The 25,131-nt window shown below is 39.2% G+C and overlaps 1 protein-coding gene across 2 annotated transcripts in view; it reads left to right on the top strand.

Moving 5' to 3' along the window:
• LOC150081947 (bis(5'-adenosyl)-triphosphatase ENPP4-like) overlaps window positions 1–25,131 on the top strand; it is an 87,791-nt gene that overhangs the window by 20,721 nt on the left and 41,939 nt on the right. For both annotated transcript variants that reach the window (XM_090378997.1, XM_090378996.1), the window contains exon 3: window positions 23,689–23,880. In XM_090378997.1, coding sequence (XP_090235123.1) covers window positions 23,689–23,880 — 192 coding nt within the window. The remainder of the gene's footprint in view (window positions 1–23,688; window positions 23,881–25,131) is intronic.

Below are 25,131 nucleotides of genomic sequence, written 5' to 3'. Positions count from 1 at the left end.
TCTGTTCCAGGTAAAATAATGGAGTCACTGGTTAAAGATGCATTGCAGGATCATCTTGACAAGACTGCAGCAATAATTCAGAAACAGGATGGGTTTGTTAAGGGAATCTTGTCTGACAAATTTGATAGGATATTATGATGTGATTGCAAAGGAACTGGATGTAAAAAATAATTTGGATTTCAGGAAAGCGTTTGACACTGTTGCACATGGAAGACTATTGTACAAATTGGAGCAGAATGGTATTAAGGGTAAGTTGCTACAATGGATAAAAGGATGGTTGAGTGGGAGAAGATAGAGGGCAGTAATTAATGGGTGCTGCTCTTCGTGGACTAATGTTATTAGTGGAGTCCCACAGGTTTCGGTGTTGGGTCCTGTGTTGTTTTGTATATTTATCAATACAAAGCTTTCGGTTGGTTAGACAACCTTCTTCAGTTGGAACAAAAACATAAACATGTTTTTGTTTCAACTGAAGACGGTTGTCTAACCAACCGAAAGCTTTGTATGTTTCTATGTATATTTATTAAACCTGTTACAATTCGCTCTGAGAAAGCCGTAATTTATTTTACTAAATATTTATCAATGATATTGATGAAGGTATATCAGGCTTAGTGTCGAAGTTTGCAGATGATACAAAGGTTGGCAGGGTTGTTAATGACAGTAATGGCAGTAATGGCAGTGTGCTACTGCAACAGGATATAGATAATTTGGGCAAATGGGCTAAGAAGTGGCAACTGAAGTTTAACCTTGACAAATGCAAAGTACTGCATATGGGTAGAAGTAACTTCAGAGAAACGTACCAACTGTGTGGTACTACACTTAAGGTGGTAGAAAATGAAAAAGACCTGGGAGTAATTGTACAGTCAGATATGAAGTTTTCTGAGCAATGCAGACAGGTTGCCAGGACAGGTCATGGGGTTTTGTCAATGATATATAGGAATTTTGCTAGCAGGAAAAGGAGGTGATTGTCCCTCTGTATAAGGCAATGGTTAGGCCACGCCTTGAGTACTGCATACAGGTCTGGACGCCTCATTTTAGGAAGGATGTAGATTTGCTTGAGCGTGTACAGAGAAGGGCAAAAAGATTGGTGAGGGGAATGAAGGGAACCTCTTACCAAGAGAGGCTTAAGTTCTGCAAATTGCAGTGGCTGGAGACTAGGCACCTGCGAGATGATCTGATTGAGGTGTATAAGGCCTTGAATGGGTTGAGCATGTTGAATTCTGATGGGATCCTTCCATGTGTTCAGATTACGAACCTAAGGGGGCATATTTTCAAATTAAGAAAAGACAGATGTAGAATAGATGTGCGGAAATTTGCCATTAGCTAGCGGGTGGTTAATTGCTGGAACCAACTTCCATCTGTCGTTGTGGAAGTGATAGGTTAAATAAATTTAAGGAGGAACTGGACAGGCATTTGGAGGAATGGTGTGATTTTTTTTTTTTTTTTTTTTTTTGGCTGATGCTGCATAAGCTCATACACTTGCTTTCTTGCATCACATGTCACTACTACTACTATGTTCAGCAGTGCAGAAGCAACACAGGACTGCAGCCAGGATTGACTGACATACAGACATGTTATCTTTATATGATTATACTTGCAGTCCTCTGCCTGCAGCCAAATCCACCAAAGCTCAGGCACGGGGACATACACACATGTAACTTGAACACATGTAAGCATTGACATGTTTAAACCCACTTATAATCATAAACTTTATCTTTTTGTCCAATAACATATACTCATTCATAACAAACATAGGTATACATAAAACACAAAGGTAATAAATATAATGCACGTATATATACACACTACTAATAACATCAAAATTGTGTCCCATATGTTCTGACTGGCTGGGAAACACACTCTGACAGGCCAGCCTCATTTTGGGGTTGTCTTCTTTGGTAGGTGTCACAGTCCGTGTTGCAGTCCGTGTTAGCTCGAAGTTTTTTTTCCTGGTCTGAAAAATTTTTTTGAGCAAACTCGGAGAAGAGAAAATTAGTTTATTGGTCTAATCTTGGAGGCAAGTCTACATCTGTGGGGATGGTAATTGGGCAGTTGAAAGGACATGGGTCCAGTCCTCGTCAGCTCCACAGGTGCATTTGGGATCCTGGGTGAGACAGTTGGCACAACTTTGCATTTAGGGAGCCATGCCCTGTTAGCAAAACTGTGGTGTAGAGACCTGAGGCATACCAGAGAGGAGGTTTTGGGGGGGGAACTAGGGTTACCTGGGGCTAGAACCTCCGAGTGATCTCCCCTTTAGGTGTCTGCTTTCCATAGACTCTGCTATAGCTGGTAGAGTGCGGATATTATCCTTTTCTTCTGTTTTATGTCAGCCTTAGAGTTTATAGTATTCTCTAATATGTTAGCTGGGATTTGCTTCTTCAGGCTATAATTAAGGCCTTTTCTAATTACTTCAAAGTGTAATGGCAGTGCTGCCCTGCAAAGGCAGGTAATAAAGCAGGTGTACTGATGGTGCAGCACACCCTTGTGATAGTTAAGAGTATAATCCTTTGTATGGACTCTAGCTTCTTACGATGGACTGAGACAGTATTTAAATTCTATACAGTGGGACCAACTGATGATGTTACCAACAGCAAATTCAAAATGGGAAGCATTCAAAGAACTTATCTTGGAAGCTACTAGGCTTTACATACCAACTAAGAAATATTGTTCAAGGTTTAGGCCAAAATGGATGTCAGATGAACTAATGAGGCATATGGAAGAGAAGAAAAATGCATGGGATACTTACAAATTAACACATGACACAGAAGCCTATGATAGATACAAGTTGATATGCAACCAAGTTACAAAGGAGGTTAGGCAGGCGAAGGCAGATTATGAGAAATCCTTGGCAAGGGATGCAAAGAAAAACAGCAAAGAGTTATTTATGTAAACTCTAGAAGGAAGGGGATGAATCAGATTGGTCCACTTGATATTGATGGGTCAACTGTTGATGATCCTGCTCAGGTAGCTAACAAACTAAATGAATATTTTGCATCAACATTCACACATGAGGAGTTGTTCAGCGAGGGGAATGCCAGAGGTGTATTCAACTCTAGCAGTAAGCTACAGAATCTTGAAATAACTGGGAGTAAAGTGGAGGAGAAACTGTTGAAGATAAACACAAGAAAGGCACCCGGGGTGGATGGGATCTATCCAGTTATATTAAAGGAGGCAGCAAAGGAAGTAAGCAAACCCTTAGCCATAATTATGAGAGCTTCCTTGGACTCAGGGGAGGTACCCATAGACTGGAAATGTGCAAATGTGACCCCAATTCACAAAGGAGGATCAAAGGCTGACACAAGTAATTATAGACCTGTGAGCTTAACTTCTGTTCCAGGAAAATTAATGGAGGCACTGGTTAAAGAAGCACTGCAGGATCATTTAGACAAGACTTCAGTTATAGCTCGGACACAGCATGGTTTTGTTAAGGGGAAGTCTTGCCTGACCAATTTGATTGGATACTATGATGCAGTCACAAAAGAACTGGATGCAGGGAATAGCTTTGATATTATATACTTGGATCTTAGAAAGGCTTTTGATACTGTTGCACATGGAAGACTGCTACACAAATTGGAGCAGTGTGACATTGGAGGCAAATTGCTGCTATGGATAAAGGGGTGGTTGAGGGGGAGAAGACAGAGAGTGGTAATCAATGGACACTGCTCATTGTGGACTAATGTTATTAGTAGAGTCCCTCAGGGCTCAGTGTTGGGTCCATTATTGTTTTCTTTATTTATAAATGATATTGATGATGGTATATCAAGCTTAATGTCGAAGTTTGCAGACGATACAAAGGTAGGCAGGGTTGTCAAGGACACTACTGACACTATGCTGCTGCAACAGGATCTGGAAAGGTTGAGCAGATGGGCTGAGAGGTGGCAAATGAAGTTTAACATTGACAAATGTAAAGTACTACACATGGGAAACAGCAACCCCAGAGCAACGTATCAACTCTGTGATACTACACAGACAGTGGTAGAGAATGAAAGGGACTTGGGGGTGGTTGTGCAGGCAGATATGAAGTTCTCTGAGCAGTGCAGACGGGCTGCAGGAGTAGCTCATGGAGTATTGTCAATGATATACAGGAATTTTTCCAGCAGGGATAAGGAGGTGATTATTCCCTTGTATAAGGCAATGGTCAGGCCACACCTAGAGTACTGTATACAGGTCTGGAGGCCTCATTTCAAGAAGGATGTAGAGCTGCTGGAATGAGTACAGAGAAGGGCAACAAGATTAGTGAATGGAACAAAGGGGTGCTCTTACGAAGAAAGGCTCAAGTTTTGCAAATTACAGTGTCTGGACATTAGGCACCGGCGAGGTGATCTGATAGAAATGTATAAAGCGTTGAATGGTTTGAACATGCTCAATGCTGATGGGATTCTGCCTCTTGCTCAGAATAATCACCTGAGAGGGCATAAATTTAAATTGAGGAAAGAAAGATGTAGGATGGATGTGAGGAAATTTGCCTTTAGCCAGCGGGTAGTCGGTTAGTGAAACAGACTTCCATCCCTTGTAGTGGAGATTGATAGCCTAAATAAGTTTAAGGCTCAGCTGGACAGGTATTTTGAATGAACAGAGGGGTGAAGTGGAAGTGGGTTTTTTTTTTTTTTTGGCTGATGCTGCATGAGCTTGCTTTCTTGCATCAAATGCCTCTACTAATGCTAATGCTAATAATTCTTTTTATTTCTATATAGAGTGACTCTGTGGTACCATATGCCTGTGCTGTAGGTAATAACTGGGAGGAAGATAGCCTTGTAGATAAGTATAAACATCCTTTTTAGTCTCCAGTCAGCATGGCTGATTCTAGTAGTCATACCAGGCAAGGAAGCACTTCCAGTAGTTCCTAACTTTTTTAGCTAAGTTTACAAGATGTGGGTAGAAGGTTAAATTATTATAAAATAGTATATGTAGGTATTTCAGTTCAGTGATTAGTGCTATTGTTTTACATGCTATTTTAATCTGTGGATACCTGTTCAAGTTACCTTTTAACAGAATTAATTTAATTTTACTGTTGGATATTGTTAGTTTGTGTATACTTGCCCATTGCTGGAGAGTAGTGATTGCTAAATTGGTACGCTGTTCCAAAACATCCCCGGTATTGGCCTTAACAAGCGAGGCAGGTTGTCAGCAAAGGGCACCCTGTCTGTCAGACATATGTCCATCCTCAGGAATTTGTCCAGTTCCAGAAACAGGGACACAGCACTGAACCCTGGGGGCATACTTGTATCACTGACTGATACCGCCTTGCCTCTAAGGTACTCTTGTATTATTTGGCACAGTTTTTATGGTATTTCAGTATATCAGTCTGTGAAGAATGCTGAGCCACCACCACCATAAGGCATCAAAGTCCTGTGGATATGGCAAGCACGTAAGTTTCTTCCACTGTAGTTCCTGTTTTGACTATGTAATTCATTGTGCCCTCAGTGAAGCTTCCCTATTTAAACCCATATTGTCTGTCTGATTGTATGTTAGCATTCAGATAGTGGATTTCCAGCCTAACTAATAACAGCCTTTCAAAAACTTGGCAACAAGGCGAGTCTTTATGATTTCAGATCTTTTAGGAATTTATTTGGATTCTTTAGAATATTAACCTTATGTTTCCCTGTTTCCATGAATTGTGAAAAATTTCTCTTTGTAAGCAGTTATTAAATAGTTGCAGGAGATGATATGGCTGACTTTTGGCTAGTTTTTTTTTTTTTCCATTTCCATTTCTATTTCGAATAGGTCATTACCGGGACATTTGTCATTTTTTTTTCTGTCTAACGCTGCAGATAATTCCTCACGGATGAAAACATTTCAGCCTCCAGAATTTGATAGTTGTTATTTTCAGTGCATTTTTGACTGTTATTCTGTAAGTGGGTTATCATTTACTGGTAACAGTGTATTAAGAATATTGCTGACTATTTCCTCCTGGTGTTGGTAGTCTGGCCAAATTCAGTGTTTGTGGTGCACATCACCTTTTGACAGCTTGTTGGTAACAGTACGGTAAACCACTCCTCATGTGTTGGCATTACCAGTGGTACCAACAAGCACTTGCCAGAGTCCTTTATTTTCTGCCTTATTAGACTTATATATTGATTCCTTAAACTTCAGTATGCTTCCCTTCTGGCCAGAAGGGAAGCATACTTGTTGGCCACCTCTGCTGGTGGCCAATGAGTACAAAGAAGGGCAACGAGATTAGTGAATTGAACAAAGGGTTGCTGTTACCAAGATAGGCTTAAGTCCTGCAAATTGCATGTCTGGAGACTAGGCACCTGTGAGGTGATCTGATTGAGGTGTATAAGGCCTTGAATGGTTTGAGCAAGCGCAATGGGATTCTTTCTCTTACTCATATTCTGCCCCTGAGGGAGCATAAATTCAAATTGAGAATAGACAGTTGTAGAATTGATGGCGGAAATTTGCCTTTAGCCAGCGAATGATTGATTGCTGGACCAAACTTCCATCTGTTGTTGTGGAAGTTGACAGCTTAAATAAATTCAAGGCTGAACTAGACAAACTTTTGGAATGAATGGATGGGTGAAACTGGAAGGGTTTTTTTTTTTTTTTGGCTGATGCTATATAAGCTTGCTTTCTTGCATCATATGCCGTTGCTCATGCTAAATTTGTTCTGGAAGTGCTTCCTTGCCTGCTTCACCCTTCACTAGAGAGTATCCAACTCTGGGCACCACCACCACCAGGGAACTGGGTTGTTTTCCCTCATGGAGTTGTCAGCTGCTCTGATAATAGTATTTGTAAGTCTCTTGACCTGTTCATTTGGATGGACCTGGTTGTTCTCTTGGATATCTCTGGTAAGAGGGATCCTAGGGCTTCTTGATATTTCTGCCAGTTTGATCTTATGATATGATAAATGGATAATATCATATATCAGTTTGGAAGGGTATAGCAGTGGTCGGATGTGATCCAGGCCTCCTGCACAGGCCTCCATCCTGCGTAGCACAACACACCAATACAAATTGGTATGCTATGGATTGTGTTGTCATAGTAATGTCAATCACACTTTCATGCAACATACTGCTGTACATTGGCAGACTGTGTGTCTGGTTTAAGACTTGAAGTGATGATATGGCTGTGAAGTGTTTTAGTTCCTGCTCATTAAAAGTTTCTGGTCTGTCTGAAGTATGGCTGTGCCACAGGTAAGATCTACAATTTGAATCCATTGATATTAAAATTTTGCTGCCAGGAAGTTTGCAAAGTACTGAATAGAAGGGGTTATACTTTGATTTGGTCTGCAGTACATTGATATGATATAGAGTGATTCCAGTGGGGATGTAATCTGTGCACAAACTGCCAGTGAGTGGTGCACAGGCTGTTTATATTGGTGACAGTAATGTTTCTATTTCTCACTACTATGGCAGCAGCCCACTTGGTATTTGAGGTAGCTTCAACAGTTCTACAGTTTTTGAGGTATCTCTGAACCCTGCTACCATAGGTGTGGGGCTTCTGGATACATTCTGTCTGTTTGGTTTTCTTCCATAACTATTTTCAGCTGGTCAACAACTGCACATACTCACTGGATGCTCAACAGTAAGAACTTCAAAGCTTGGTTACTACTGAGATTGTGGAGAATACTCATAGTCTATTTTCAGATTTAGCTGGTTAACAGACTTGATATAGATAGAGAACTTAGGGAGTTCTCTATCTATATCAAGTGATATAGATAGAGAACTTACTGAGTGATTATGAGACAGCCCAGCAGATTTGTAATTGACACAGTTGATCTCTTGAGGTTATTTGTTCTTGATCCTAGGTCCATTACTACAGCATTATTCCTAATTTTTATCAGAATCCTCCTTAGTTACTGCTTCTGTAATTACACTGGTGTTGCATATCTTCCTGAGACTGTTTACCTTGATATTTTTAAACTGCTGTTCTAGATTTTTAGTGATAGCTACTTTGATAGATTCACTAGAGTCAAGTTTACTCTCCTCTGGGGGTCTAAGTATTATGACATTAGCATTAGTATATGCATATGATGCAAGAAAGCAAACTTATACAGCATCAGCCAAAAAAAAGAAAAAAAAACTTCCCATTTCACCCACTCATTCACTCCAAAAGTTTGTCCAGTTCATTGAATATATTTAAGCTGTAAACTTCCACAATGACTGATGGAAGTTTGTTCCAGCAATCAACTACCTGCTGGCTAAAAAAATTTCCACATTTATTCTACAGCTGGCTTTCTTCAATTTGAATTTATGTCCCCTCAGATCTGTAATCTGAGCAAGAGGAAGAATCCCATCAGCATTGAGCTTGCTCAAACCACTCAAGATCTTATACACCTCAATCAGATTTCCCTGCAGGGAAATCAGTGTCTCCAGACACTGCAATTTGCATAACTGAAGCTTTTCTAGGTAAGAACACCCTTTTTGTTCCCTTCCCTAATCTGGTTGCCCTTCTCTGCACCTGTTCTTGCAGTTCTACTTCCTTCCTAAAATGAAGCCTTCTGACCTGTATGCAATACTCAAGCTGTAGCCTGACCATTGCCTCATCCAAAGAGATAATTGCTGACTAATCCCTGCTAGCAAAGTTCCAGTATGTCATTGAAACGACCCCACAAGCTGTTTTGGCAGCTTGTCTGCACTGCTCTGAAAACTTCATATCTGATGGCACAATTACGCCAGTTCTTTTCATTCTGGGGGTACGAATTGCACAGTTGATACATTATTCTGGAGTTGCTACTACCCATTTGCAGTACTTTGCATTTGCCAATGTTAAACTTTAGTTGCAACGACTCAGCTCATTTGCACAACTTTTCTGGATCATGTTGCAGCTGCATACCATTGTTACTGATCACAACCCTGCCCACCTTTGTATCATCTGCAGACTTGTACATTAAGACTGCAGATGATACTTCATCATTGACAAATAAATAAAACAACAATTGGCCAACACCGAATCCTGACGGACTCAACTAATAACGAATTAGTTCACGAATAGCAGTATCCCTTGATTACCACTCTCTGTCTTCTCCCACTCAACTATCCCTTTATCCATAACAGCAACTTCCCCTTAATGCCGTACTGCTCCAAATCGTACAGCAGTCTTCCATGTGCAAAAGTATTAAAAGGTTTCCTGAAATCCATGTATATGATATCAAAATTATTTTTTACACACAGTTCCTTTGTGACCACATTGTAGTATCCAATCAAATTGGTCAGATAAGGCTTTCCCTTAACAAACCCATGCTGTGTCTGAATTATAACTCCAGTCTTGTCTAGATGATCCTACAGTACTTCTTTAACCAGTGATTCCATTATTTTCTGTGGAGCAGAAGTTAAACTAACAAGTCACTAAATACTCATGTCACTAAATACTCATGTCACCCTTTGTGAATTGGAGATTCATTTGCACATCTCCAGTCTGTGGAACCTCCTGAATCCAAGGATGCTCTTATAATTATGGCTAATGGTTTGCTTAATTCCTTTGCCGCCTACTTTAATATAACTGGATAGAACCCGTCCACTCCAGATGCCTTTCTTATGTTTAACGTCAACAATTTCTCCTCCACTTTGCTCTCGGTTATTACAGAATCATTTAGCTTCCTGTTGGAGTTTGATAAACTCTAGCATTATATTAACTCTAACCTAATGATATTAGGAGTAGGAGGATGGTGGAATTACATTAAGTACAGGTTAATGTTGAAAAAAGCTGTGAGTTAGGGTTGAATTTGAAAGTGTCTGCAATTCTGCCCAGACACGATAGGAGGAAGTATATGATGAGAGTCTTGTCAATCAGTTTGATCCTGGAGAGATTGTGCAAGGCTCATGGGATAGAATTTATTTCATTATGGTTTGTACTTGTTAATAGTACTGCTTCTACAGGGATGAGATACACTTCAATAGAAAGCGTGCAAGAATATTTGGAAAACTGCTGGCAGAGATGAAAGTGATTCTTGCACTGCTTCTATTGGAATGAGCAGCAGCATGGAAAACAAGGTGTGGGGGATTTCAGAGGCTGCTGGGAGTCATCGTGGAACAAGTAAATACATGGGCTGTGTTAGGGTAGTTAAGAATAAGAACAGGTGCTTGTATACTTGCGTGTATGCCAATGCTAGGAGTTTAGTAAATAAATTGCTGAATTTGAGGTGCTGGTGAAGACATCAAAGGCTGATGTCGTTGGGATATCAAACATGGTGTCACACAGAGATAAGGAATGCAGAATTGGAATTTGGTGAGTAAAATGTGTATAGAAAGGATAGACAGGACAGGAAGGGAGGAGGGGTTATACTATTAGTTAAGAAACACATAAAATTCAAGGAAGTGCATTCATTTGATAACAGTAAACAGTGCAATGTTGAGTCAGTTTGGTGTGACTTAAGCACTGAGAAAGCAACATTGAGATAGGAGTGTGTTATAGGCCTAATGCCTGATGAGTATAATGAACAACTGTAGAGAGAAATAGAGTGGGCCAGTAAATCAGATTGTCTTATAATGGGGGATTTTAAATTCCCAGATTTGGTTTGGACACTCAAACACTAGCAAGGCTTTTGTGGATTTATTGGATGATTGTTTTCTACAGCAGCATGATCGAGAAGCAACCAGAGGGAGTAATACTCGTGATCTGATTATCAGTAGTGATTCTTCATGCATTAAGAATTTGCACATAAAGGAACCACTAAGTGGCAGCAATCGCAGTGTGCTGATGTGGGATTTACTCAAAGATATAATTACCATCGCGGGTAATTATATCTTTGAGTAAAGATATAATTAGGAAAAGGTTTTTGCTTTCGAAATATTGTTTAACAAGTTTTAGGCCTATGTGAGACACGTCGCAGAGAAGAAAACCATGGGATATATATAAATTATCAGGTGACACAGAAGCATATGGCAGATATAAGCTGGTCTGTAATCAAGTCATAAAGAAGGTTAGGCAGATTATGAGAAATCTTTGGCAAAGGATGCAAAGAAAAACAGGAGAGAGTTCTTTACTTATGTAAACTCTGGAATGAAGGGGGTGAATCAGATTGGTCCACTTGATATTGATGTTCAACTGTTAATGATCCTGCTCAGGTAGCTGACAAACTGAATGAGTATTTTACATCTCTGTTCACATGTGAGGAGTTATTCAGGAAGAGAATATCAGAGGTTTATTAAACTCTGGCAGTGAGCCAAAGGATTTGGTAATAACTGAGAGAAAAGTGGAAGAGAAATTATCGAAGTTAACCAAACAAGCCCTAAGTTAAGTAAGCAAACCCTTACCCATAATTATGAGAGCTTTCTTGGACTCAGGGAAGGTCTCTTGGACTGGAGATGTGCAGATGTGACCCCAATTAACAAAGGAGCATCAGTGGGTGACAAAAGTGATTACAGACCTGTTAGTTTAACTTCTGTTTTGGGAAAATTAATGGAGGCACTAGTTAAAGAAGCACTGCAGGATCATCTAGACAAGGCTTCAGTTATAGTTCAGACACAGCATAGGTTTGTTAAGAGGAAGTCTTGTCTAACCAATTTGATTGGATACTTTGATGTGGTCATAAAGGAACTGGATGCAAAAAATAAGTTTGATATGAAATTCTTGGATCAATGGCGCCTCCGTAGCCAGGTGAGCAGGAGCAGTAGTGCATAGCACACGATTCTTGATTAGACCGGGGTTCGAGCCAGTGACCACCAAATACGGAGGATGCGGAAGGTCAGGGAATGACCACCGCATATCCCCAGCCTGGATAAAGGTTGACGGTTGGTGTCAGGAAGGGCATCCGACCGTAAAAATTGCATGCCAAAACCATAAAAATGCTGCAAAACAATAAAAATGGGAAAAAGTGAGGACAAAAAAAAATCAAATACTTGGATCTTAGGAAAGCTTTTGATACAGTTGCACATGGAAGACTACTGTACAAATGGAGCGATATGGCATTAAGGGTATGGATAAAAGGATGGTTGAGAGGGAGAAGACAGAGGGTGGTAATCAATGGACACTGCTCTTCGTGGACTAATGTTATTAGTGGAGTACACCAGGGTTCAGGGTTTGGTCCATTATTGTTTTCTGTATTTATTAATGATATTGATGAAGGTATATCAGGCTTAATGTATAAGTTTGCAGACGATACGAAGGTTGGCAGGGTTGTTAATGACAGTAATGAGAGTATGCTACTGCAACAGGGTCTAGAAAAGTTGAGCAGATGCGCTGAGAGGTGGCAACTGAAGTTTAATATTGACAAATGTAGAGTACTACATACGGGTAGTAGTAACCCAAGAGTAACATATCAACTATGTGATACTACACTCAGGGTGGTGGAGAATGAAAGGGACCTGGGGGTAGTTGTGCAGTCATATAAGAAGTTTTATGAGCGGTGCAGACTGTCTGTAAGAGGAGCTCATGGGGTCATGTCATTGATATACAGTAATTTTTCTAGCAGGGATAAGGTGGTCATCCCCTTGTATAAGGCAATGGTCATGCCATACCTCGAGTACTGTATACAACTCTGAAGGCCTTATTTTATGTAGGATGTAGAGCTGCTGGAACGAGTGCAGAGAAGGGCAACAAGATTAGTGAATGGAACAAAGGTTTGCTTTTATGAGGAAAGGCTTAAGTTCTGCAAATTAGTTTTTGGAGACTAGGCACCTGTGAGGTGATCTGATCGAGGTGTATATGGCCTTGAATGGTTTGAGCAAGCTCAATGCTGATGGGATTCTTCCTATTACCTATATTAACGCCCGAGGGGACATAATTTCAAATAGAGGAAAGACAGTTGTGTGGAAATTTGCCTTTAGCCAGCAGATGGTTAATTGCTGGAACAATCTTTCATCTGTTGTTGTAGAAGTTGACAGCTTAAATAAATTTAGACAAACAATTTCAAGTGAATTGATGGGTGAAATGGGAAGGTTTTTTTTTTTTTCGCTGTTGCTGTGTAAGCTTGCTTTCTTTTTCATCATATGCCTCTACTAATGCTAATGCTAAACGTCTGGCCTCCACTTCCCCACAGAATTTATAATGTGTGAATGTAGATGCAAAATACTCATTCAGTTTGCCAGCTACCTCAACAGGATCATCAACAGTCGAACCATCAATATCAAGTGGACCAATGTGTTTCATTCCCTTCCTTCTTTACATAAGTAAAGAAGTCTTTACTGTTTTTCTTTGCATCCTTTGCCATAGATATCTTGTAATCTGCCTTCGCTTGCCTAACCTCCTTTGTGATTTGATTACCGTCTAGCTTATATCTACCACAAGCTTCTCTGTCACCTGATAATTTATTTGTATCCCATACATTTTTCTTTTCTGCCACAAGTCTCATTAGTTCATCTGACATCCATATAGGCCTAAACCTAGTACAATATTTCTTAATTCGTATGAAACGCCTATGAGCTTCCAAGATTAATTCTTTGAATACTTCCCATTTAGAATTTGCTGTTGTTAACATCATCAGTTGGACCCACTTTATGAATTTCGGCCTGGAAAGATTGTGCAAGGCTCAAGGGGTAGAATTTTTTTCAGCCCGGACTGTACTTGTTAACAGGAGAGATTGCTTCTACAGGGATGGGATACACTTAAATAGAAAGGGTGCAAGAATATTTGCTGATGCTATCGAGGCAGTGTTAGGTGGGTCGGAAAACTGCTAGCTTGGGGGGATACAAAGACGAATGGATTAACAGTAGCCACTGGCAGAGGTGAAAGAGATTCTTGCACTGCTTCTATTGGAATGAGCAGAAGCCTGAAAAACAAGATTCAGGATTTTTCAGAGACTGCTGGGAGTCTTTGCGGTACAAGTAAACACATGGGTTGTGTTAGGGTAGCTAAGAATAGAAATAGGTGCATGTATACTTGCGTGTACACCAATGCTAGGAGTTTAGTAAATAAATTTGATGAATTTGAGGTATTGCTCAAAACATCAAAGGCAGATATTGTTGGGATATCAGAGACTTGGTGTCACACAGAAATAAGGAATGCAGAACTGGAATTTGGGGAGTACAACATCTACAGAAAGGATAGACTGGATAGGAAGGGAGGAGGGATTATGCTATTAGTTAAGAAATACATAAAATCCAAGGAAGTGAAGCCAGTGGACATCGCTGGACAGTGCAGTGTCGAGTCAGTTTGGTGTGACATAAGCATTGGGAGATCAAAATTGAGAGTAGGAGTGTGCTATAGGCCTAATGACTCTGATGAGTATAATAAGAAACTGTACAGGGAAATAGAGTGGGCCAGTAAATCAGAGAGTCTTATAATGGGAGATTTTAATTTCCCAGATATTGACTGGAATTTGGGGGCTGGTCACTCACACACTAGCAAGGCTTTTGTGGATTTATTGGACGATTGTTTTCTACATCAGCATGTTCGGGAGGCAACTAGAGGGAGGAATACTCTTGATTTGATTATCAGCAGTAATTCTTCATGCATTAAGAATCTGCAGATAAATGAACCACTAGGTGGCAGTGATCACAGTGTGCTGAAGTGGGATTTACTCAAAGAGGTAACTACCATTAGGGGTAAAGGGAAGGGTTATTGCTTTCGTAAAGGCGACTACGATGGACTGAGACAGTATTTAAATTCTATACAGTGGGACCAACTGATGATGTTACCAACAGCAAATTCAAAATGGGAAGCATTCAAAGAAATTATCTTGGAAGCTACTAGGCTTTACATACCAACTAAGAAATATTGTTCAAGGTTTAGGCCTAAATGGATGTCAAATGAACTGATGAGGCATATGGCAGAGAAGAAACATGCATGGGATACATACAAATTAACACATGACACACAAGCCTATGATAGATACAAGTTGATCTGTAACCAAGTTACAAAGGAGGTTAGGCAGGCGAAGGCAGAGTACGAGAAATCTTTGGCAAGTGATGCAAAGAAAAACAGCAAAGAGTTCTTTACTTATGTAAACTCTAGAAGGAAGGGGATGAATCAGATTGGTCCACTTGATATCGATGGGTCAACTGTTGATGATCCTGCTCAGGTAGCTAACAAACTAAATGAATATTTTGCATCGACATTCACATATGAGGAGTTATTTAGTGAGGGGAAAGCCAGAGGTGTATTCAACTCTAGCAGTAAGCTAGAGAATCTTGTAATAACTGAGAGTAAAGTGGAGGAGAAACTGTTGAAGATAAACACAAGAAAGGCACCAGGGGTGGATGGGATCTATCCAGTTATATTAAAGGAGGCAGCAGAGGAAGTAAGCAAACCCTTAGCCATAATTATGAGAGCTTCCTTGGACTCAGGGGAGGTACCCGCAGACTGGAGATGTGCAAATGTGACCCCAATTCATAAAGGAGGATCAAAGGCTGACACAAGCAATTATAGACCTGTGAGTTTAACTTCTGTTCCAGGAAAATTAATGGAGGCACTAGTTAAAGAAGCACTGCAGGATCATTTAGACAAGACTTCAGTTATAGCTCGGACACAGCATGGTTTTGTTAAGGGGAAGTCTTGCCTGACCAATTTGATTGGATACTATGATGCAGTCACAAAGGAACTGGATGCAGGGAATAACTTTGATATTATATACTTGGATCTTAGAAAGGCTTTTGATACTGTTGCACATGGAAGACTGCTGCACAAATTGGAGCAGTGTGACATTGGAGGCAAATTGCTGCTGTGGATAAAGGGTGGCTGAGGGGGAGAAGACAGAGAGTGGTAATCAATGGACACTGCTCATCGTGGACTAATGTTATTAGTGGAGTCCCTCAGGGCTCAGTGTTGGGTCCATTATTGTTTTCTGTATTCATAAATGATATTGATGATGGTATATCAAGCTTAATGTCGAAGTTTGCAGACGATACAAAGGTAGGCAGGGTTGTCAAGGACACTACTGACACTATGCTGCTGCAACAGGATCTGGAAAGGTTGAGCAGATGGGCTGAGAGGTGGGAAATGAAGTTTAACATTGACAAATGTAAAGTACTACACATGGGAAACAGCAACCCCAGAGCAACGTATCAACTCTGTGGTACTACACTGACAGTGGTAGAAAATGAAAGGGACCTGGGGGTGGTTGTGCAGGCAGATATGAAGTTCTCTGAGCAGTGCAGACGGGCTGCAAGAGTAGCTCATGGTGTATTGTCAATGATATATAGGAATTTTTCTAGCAGGGATAAGGAGGTGATTATTCCCTTGTATAAGGCAATGGTCAGGCCACACCTAGAGTACTGTATACAGGTCTGGAGGCCTCATTTCAAGAAGGATGTAGAGCTTCTGGAACGAGTACAGAGAAGAGCAACAAGATCAGTGAATGGAACAAAGGGGTGCTCTTACGAAGAAAGGCTTAAGTTTTGCAAATTACAGTGTCTGGAGACTAGGCACCAGCAAGGTGATCTGATAGAGGTGTATAAAGCATTGAATGGTTTGAGCATGCTCAATGCTGATGGGATTCTTCCTCTCGCTCAGAATAATCACCTGAGAGGGCATAAATTCAAATTGAGGAAAGACAGATGTAGGATAGATGTGCGGAAATTTGCCTTTAGCCAGCGAGTGGTTGGTTGGTGGAACAGACTTCCATCCCATGTCGTGGAAGTTGATAGCCTAAATAAGTTTAAGGCTCAGCTGGACAGGTATTTTGAACGAACAGAGGGGTGAAGTGGGTTTTTTTTTTTTTTTTTGGCTGATGCTGCATAAGCTTGCTTTCTTGCATCAAATGCCTCTACTAATGCTAATGCTAATTTAAAACTGTCTGAGACCACTGTAGTCACCTTTACGAAAGCAAAAACCCTTCCTTTTACCCCTGATGGTAGTTACATCATTCTGTGATCCCTGCCACCCAGTGGTTCCTTTATCTGAAGATTCTTAATGCATGAATAATCACTGCTAATAATCAAATCAAGAGTATTATTCCCTCTGTTTGCCTCTCGAACTTGCTGCTGCTGCTATAGAAAACAATCATCCTATGAATCTACAAAAGTCTTGCTAGTGTGTGAGTGACCCATCCACAAGTTCCATTCAATATCTGAGAAGTTAAAATCCCCCATTATAAGACATTTTGGTTTACTGGCATACTATTTCTCTGTACAGTTGTTCGTTGTACTCATTAGAATCATTAGGCCTATAACACACTTCTACTCTCATTTTTGCTTTCCTAGTGCTTATGTCACACTAAACTGACTCAGTGTTGCACTGTCCACCCATGGGAACTGGATGCATTGCCTTAGGTTTTATGTGTTTCTTAACTAACAGCCTAATCCCTCCTTCTTTCCTATGCTGTCTATCCTTTCTGTACATATTGTACTCCCCTAAATTCCTATTCTGCATTCCTTAAATCATTGTGACACTGTGTCTCTGATATCCCATATTCCAACAATATCCACCTTTGTGTTTTGACCAGCAGTTCAAATATATCAAATTTATTTATATTTTCATCTCTCTTTTGAAAAGTAGTCATAGTCTGATGCTTGGTTGATTTGTGTATGGGTTTATTTGCCTTTACTGCTTGTGGATCTGAATGGGAACATTTCTGTTTTTGCTTTTCCCATTCAGATTCTTTAGCCTCAAGGTTTTCTTTTAAGACCTCAATTTCTATATGTATATTTGTGACGATTTGCTCTAGTGTTGTCCAATATATATTTTTTTCCCCTTTCTGTTGTCGTAATCCTTGTTTGAGTAGCTATAAGTTCCTCTAATTGAAGGTAATCACTAATTACTTTGTGCAGGGAAGAGCCAGCTTCTTGGGAAGACTTTTCAGAATTCTCTGTAATTGTTTCTGTCATTGGCATTAGCATATGATGTAAGAAAGCAAGCTTATATAGCATCAGCCAAAAAAAAAAAAAAAAACCTCTTCCCATTTCACCCATCCATTCACTCCAAATGTTTGTCTAGTTGGAAGAGTAGAGGGCAATGTCATTATACTCCCAGTGATCAGATGCCTCCTAGAATTATCTAAATTCAAACAAGTGGACTATCTAGCTGGTGGCCTGTGAAAACTGTTTAAAGGACTGGTTCCTTAAAATGTAAGGACGATTGTACGTTGCTTCAATTCCCATCATATCCTGAAAAGACCATATTGCATGATGGAAGAGATTAGGATTGCTGTAGCTTTGCTCTGGAGACTAAAATGGCTTTCACCACTCCAAGCCTCCAATAAGCAAAGTAATGGTGTATTGGTTACACTGGTTGAACAAGAGTAATGTACCATCTAGTGTATTTCCTGGTGACCCAGGAAATACACTCAAAATCACATGTGAAAGTCATACTGATTGCATTTTTTTGAAGAGTGAACGATGTTATCAAATTTTGTTCTGTGATATGTTGCTATTTCTATTTGCTACAAAGAAATTTTAAAATGTTTGAGAGATGCAATCCTCCATAAATGACTCAGAAATGGTGAAATGGGCCCCTTCACCATTTCAGTTTTTCATATCCAGTTTATAAATATAATTTACAAAAAAGTACTTTTTCACTATTACATATTTTATTATTTTTTTTTATGTGATCTTTGTACTTTATCACAGATTTTGTGATCTACCCAGATTTTGCTGTGACCCATAGGTTGATGCTATACAGGGTAATTTTAAATTACTGTTGGGGTTTCCATGGCCTATAATTTTCAAACTGGAAACAACAAAATAAAACTGCTTACGGAATATGAAAGTGTAACTCAAAAAGTTTTATTTGGCCACTCTGTACTCTCTGCATTGATGTCTGGGAGATATTGACAGCATTACTTCAAAATGGTGACTGTTCAAGAGAAGGCAATGTGCGTTCTTTGGTTTTTCTAAACAAAGTCTGTTATCGCAATGCAGCGTCATTACAGAACTCAATATGGAAAAGATCCACCTTCAGATAATGCTATCTGATGGTGGTTAAAGCAATTTCAAGAGACTGGTAGTGTTCTGCACCGAAAAGGAGAGGGAAGACCGAACACTTCCCAGGAAGATGTTGATTGAATCCAACAAGCGTTTTCTCAAAGCCCACAAAAATCAACTAGACAAGCTTCTTTGCAGTTAGATATACCACAAACGACTGTTTGGAGGGTTGTTATAGCCACCTTCACCTCCATGCCTACAAACTTGTAGGCATGGAGGTGAAGCTTTAAAGCCTGCACAAGATTGTGCAGGCTTTAAAGCTGAACGACCCTACCATTTCCAATTTGCCCAAAACATTTTGTCAAACATCGAAGCTGATGAAATTACCTTCGGAGATGGAGATTTAGGGATGAAGCAATGTTTTTACATATCAGGGAGGGTAAATCATCATAACTGCAGAATATGGGGATCAGAAAACCCTCATGCCATTTCAGAATTTGAAAGATAATCCAAAGGTCAATATCTGGTGTGTCTTGTCATGTTCGGAAGTTTTGGGGCCCTTTTTCTTTGCGGAAAAAACAGTGACAGCGGTGACATATCTGGACATGCTACAGCTGTATCTGTTACCCCAGTTGGAAAATCATCAGCCAAGTGTGGTGCATCGCGACATTGGGCTCTTATTGTCTGAGAATTTATGGACATGCATTTTCCTGGGTGCTGGGTTTGGCATGGTGGACTGATTCCATAGCCCTCGTGCTCGCCCGATCTTATGCCGCTTAATTTCTTCCTGTGGGGATACATGAAGGACACTGTGTACAAGACTCCTGTGACCTCCCTTGATGAACTGAAGCTCAGAATTGTTACTGCAATCAAAACAGTTACACCGCAAATGTTGGAGAAGATTTGGAGGGAAATTGAATATCATTTAGACATCTTACATGCCATGAAAGATGTGCATGTTGAAGCTGTTTAGCATTCTGCAGTATTGATTCTATGGGTAATAAAACTTTTTGAGTTACACTTTCATATTCTGTAAGCAGTTTTATTTTGTTGTTTCCAGTTAGAAAATTATAGGCCACGGAAACCACGACAATAATTTAGAATCGCCCTATAGATCGCCAATGTAGTTGTCCACCACACAGATAATATACTGGCAATAGAACAACCAGTTGTATTGCCAATATAAACTTTTAAAAATATTGCTTTCACTGTAGATTGCCATCACATATTACCATCACTGTAGTTTCACCTCAGAATTTTTATGTTTAGAATTTGGTGGTCACGTGAAACTTTCTACTCATGTAAATGAAACAGTGTTATCCTCAAACTTCCTTCTGCTAACATGAAAAAATTTACAGAGCTTCGTCCGAAGATTTTTCAATTCAACAACGTTTATTTTTAAATGCTAAATTGCTGATAGACATTTCTAATGCTTGGACCTTTGAGCAACACAAACATTTAGAATTCATGTTGATGGAACAAACACAACTTTCTCAATAAAGTTCGATATGCTGTTTTCTTCCCATTTTGCTCTGTCCTTACATTGGCAGAAATGTGTTTTTATCTCACCGTTAAATTATTTTTAATAGGCAATCCATATAGCCAGAGTGCACATTGCCTTTTATGGGGCAGTTTTTAATTTTCTAGCTGTTTCTAGTTCATATCCCAATATTTAAATCCCATTTTGAAACTAATTCCAAGGTCATTGTATGGCTTCATACATGAATCTAAAATCTTGTAATAAGAATTTTATTCCTATGTGCAAATCAAATCAAATTGGCTATAAGTTTTATTCCTATGCACAAAGAAAATAAAATTGATTCTTGTCAAAAGAACTAATTCTCATTCTTTGTACACCTAGCTGTGGAACATAAATTGCATTTATTAGCCCTTGTGTTATGGATAACTGCATGAATTACATCTCTGAAAACAAATAACATTTAATTTGGTAATTTACACTGAATTAGCAACACCTACCTGATTACTTTATGGGGCCACCTTTTGCTCATAATACAGCCCATATATGTTTTAGTCATAGGATGCTTCAATAACATCTGGTGTACTCCACAGGGTGTTATGAGGCATCCTAGGGTAGCGCTACCCATGTGTTGCATAATGTGTCTAGTAATTCCTATACATTGTCAAGTGGATGGTCATTGCATCAAATTTTCTTTTCCACTAGCTCCCAAACATGCTCACTTGGGTTGAATAGATGAGTTGGGTGGGCAGAGTATTCATTGCCATGTTCCTGTAACCAGCTGGCAACGTGCCATGCCTTGTGGCATGACATGTCTTGTTGATAGATGCTGCAGTTGTCCAGATACACCGTCATCACAAAGGGATGTACTTGATGATAGAAAGGTAGGTGTTCCTTTCAAGTTCAATAGTCTTAGATGCTGATGTGCCATAAAACTCCTAATAACCAACCAGCCAATCAACCAACCTTTCAAGCTATTGATTAATGATGACCAGAGGATCCAGAGCATGCGACAAAAACAGACCAGAAATCATAATGCTGTTGCCTCCAGCCTGTTGAATACCAAAAGTGCATCCAGGTGTCAAGGCTCATGTTGCATTTCTCCAAATGCAGATGCAACCATCATCACAACAGAGTTGGAAATGGGAGTTCATCAGATCAGGCAACAGAATTCCACATCTGGTTCAGTGTTGGTACTCACATGTCCATGCAAGGTGCAGTTTCTTGTGTCTTGTAGTGAACATGGGTACCTGTGACAGCCATCGACTGCTGTAGCCTGTATGAGCTAATTTCTGGCACATAGTCCATCTGGATGGCAGAGTTGAGGGAACCCTCCCCCAGTGCTGCTTTACAAAAAAAGACAAAAGTCCATGTGGATATTGGTCTTGCCATTCCTGCATTGAGCTGGGTGGTTAGCTGGGCCACTGTGCTGCATCGCTGCCATGTTAAGAGACACATGCTCACTACAGGTGTTGACCATATGTGGCTGTTCCATGTGTGACCTTTGGCTGTTTTTTGACTTTTGCTTTTGAACCTACCATCAAGGCACAGTTTCTTGTGTCTTGCAGTTTCATGTGTCATAAACATATGATTGGCTAAATGCTCTCATTCTGTGGTGGTGGTGGTGGTGCCAGATGTGCAGGTGTCAATGTCAAGACACTAGCACCTGCACATCTGGCACGACCACTTCCACCTTCCACCTTTACCCAGTGGGGTCTTGACACTGGCACCTGTACATCTTGGCCCCCATTATCATTCCATATTCGAAGTCACAAAAAATATTCTTGACATTGACCCAACTTTCCTCGCAGACACTCAAAAACTGATCGGCACGTTTATTAACTACAATATTATATCAGCCATTCCTGACTTTGGACCTTCACCAGCATTGCATACCTAGTCCATTCCTACACAAGGTGTTACTAATGCAAAGCCAATTCAGTAGATATATTAATAGAGACCTATTGACATGTTGTGCTATCCATCTTATTTGCCTCATTTGGCACCGTGCAACTTGTGTCTATTCCGAAAATTAAAATAGAACATGAAAGGAAAATGACTTGAGTTTGAGGCCAGCAAAATAAAATCAAATGCCACTTATTGAACAAGCATATCACCAAATAAAATTACATATAGAATGATTTCATGGACAAGTAGGTATAGCAAAAAAATTGACCCAGCCCATTGAGTGCATAGCAGGAAACAAAGGTAAACATATATTCCACCTTTACCCAAGAATTGAGTGCTGTTTTAGGTTTCCAATACTTCTGAGTTTTTGGATGAACTGCTGATGCTTTGTCACCACCAAGACCAACAAGTTAGTTAATATGTAAAGTGTTGCATTCGAGGTGTTTTAGATTTTTTTCCCTTAAATTTATTGAATTTTTTTTCTGTGATTTATCTTGTCAATTAATACTAAGATTTTAACTTGTTTATACTCTGGCATGATTACCAGGTAAGTGGAGTTTATAATAAATCAACAATGCAAATGTTAATCGCATTTAGCAGTCACAGGCTTGAACCTTCGGTCTACTCAAAGAGCATGTGCTACCGCACTCATGCTCCTGACCACTCGGCTACGTCACCTAATAAAATTTCTTCAAATAGGCCTCTGAGGTCGGGAATGTTCATGCTCACGATGACTGCACGATCATACACCAACCGTTATAAACTTTTATTAAATAAAATAAATTAGAGTTGTTAAGATAATAATAATTAAATGAAATAAAATAAATAGTACAATTACACCAGATAAAACTGATAAAATAAGATACCTGTCCATATAATAAAAACCTAATAAAACTCCATAATTTTACATTTTCTAAACTTAGCCATTCAGTTTACAACTGAATAATATTTATTTCTCTTCTCCCATATACTCTTTTATTTAAGTCTCTTTTCTCTCTCTATGTATCTGTGTATTTCATCATGAGTTTAACCTAAAGATACACATGAAGCATGCGTGGATTGTTGCAAGCTAACAGTAGTGCATTAAAACTATATTTAATTTATGAATTTATTTATTATTATTATTTATTTATTTATTTTATTATTTTTTTTTTCAAATTATATGGAAAAAAGAAATTATAATTTCTGGATTTCTATTTGTCTGATTTTAATGAAATTTGGACTGGCTTGACAAATTTTTAAATGACCCAAATACTAAATTTCATGAAAATCTGTCCACTGGGAGCCTCTGTTACATGTGGATGGATGGACATGGTGAATACAATAAGCACATATGCATGTATATGTGCAAATATACCTAAAAAGGACAGCAGTCAAAATCACATGTGAAAGTCATACTGATTACTTTTTTGAAGAGTTTGGCATTTGCATGGATTTGGAAAAATTTAGAAGTCTTTGGCAGTATCAAGGCTATTGTCAAAATTGAGTATTGTTGGCAGGGTAGACTGTTTTTAATAATAATCTCTGATATGTAATCAGATGATGTATTTTTTTTGTAGCATAATTTTAATTTCATTTCAAGAGAAATTTAAAATACCTACAAGTGAATAAATTCTAAAATTTTCACAGAGTATAAAGATGAAGTATATGCTATGCTATTAAATGGATCCAAGTTTAATGAATATTGGATATACAGAAAAGAAGATATTCCAATTCAGTATTTCTATAAAGATAACCAAAGAGTGATGCCTTTATTGCTAGTTGCAAAAGAAGGGTGGGGTTTAGTCCATAGAAAGCCTTTAAATTTCTCCTCTTCCACATGTAAGTATAAGCTTTTTCATATTGTTAATATGAATAATACAACACAATTATTGTTATATTTGAGAATTCTGACATTATTATGTCAATTATCAGCTGTTTATTCTTATACAAGGTGTGGTAATAAAGTTTCCAGATTGGTGCTGTTGCAGTTATGTTCAGTGACTTGAAAATAAAATGAAGTGGTATATTGTAGCTCAAACTTCCTCCAAAACATGGTGTTACTGAGATTGTCCAATAGGCTGACAGGTTGCAAATAAAAACTAGTTTTTTTTAGTAGTGTTAACATTCCGCTTCACGATTTTGCAAAGCAGAAACAAATGAATATCGAATTTTGTTTTAAACTGGGAAAACTTGTAATAGAAATGAATGAAATGTTAAAAACTATTCATGGTGATGAAATGTTAAGTTGTACCAGTGTGTTTGAATGGTAAGTGGTTCAAAGGTGGAAGATGAGGATGTTTGGAATGACCCAAGAAGTGGGCATTCATCAACCTCTCTAAGTGAGGACAGAGCCGCAAAAGTTTGGGAAATTGTGGCAAGAAATCATTTGACCCTCAGAATTATGGCTGATGAGTTGGATATGAATAAGGAGACAATTCCTCAAATTCTGCATGAAGATTTAGGGAAAAGAAAGGTCTGAGTGCAAAATTTGTGCTGCACAGCCTCATGGATGAGCAGAAGCAAAGAAGAGTGTGTCATCACAGGAACACTTCATCTAGACTTCTCAAGACAATCCTAATTTCCTCGACTGTATTGTCACTGGAAATGATTGTTGGGTTTTTCAGTACAACCCAGAGATGAAGTGTCAGAGCATGCAGTGGACTTAAAAACCATCACCAAGACCCAGAAACATTTGTTTACAAAAGTACAAGATCAAAATGATGCTTATCGTGTTTTTCTACAAACAGGGTGTGATTCACAAGGAATTTGTAACTGAAGGGGAGGGAGAGTCAGTGTTGTATTCTTTGTACAGGTACTTCAAAGACCATTGAAGTGAATATTCCAGGTGAGGCTGCAGTTTTGAGAGAAAGGCAGCTGGTTCTCATTGCATAACAATGCCCCCTATGTGCACTTGTTGTGAAGACATTTCTGATGAAACATGGCATGTAGAGATCAATCATCCTTCTTACTCTTCCAATCTAGCACTAGTGGACTGCTTCCCCTCTCCTAAGGTGAAAACTGCCATCAAAGAAAGATTTCAGCATGTTGAGGTTATAAAGAAAAACGTAACTGCTGAAATGAACATAATCT

This window comes from Mastigoproctus giganteus, chromosome 8 (genome assembly GCF_048544385.1).
Source record: "Mastigoproctus giganteus isolate SK-2022 chromosome 8, ASM4854438v1, whole genome shotgun sequence".
Lineage (NCBI taxonomy): Eukaryota > Metazoa > Arthropoda > Arachnida > Uropygi > Thelyphonidae > Mastigoproctus > Mastigoproctus giganteus.
The sequence above is the reverse complement of the archived record's forward strand: the minus strand, read 5'-3'. Positions and strand labels throughout refer to the sequence as shown.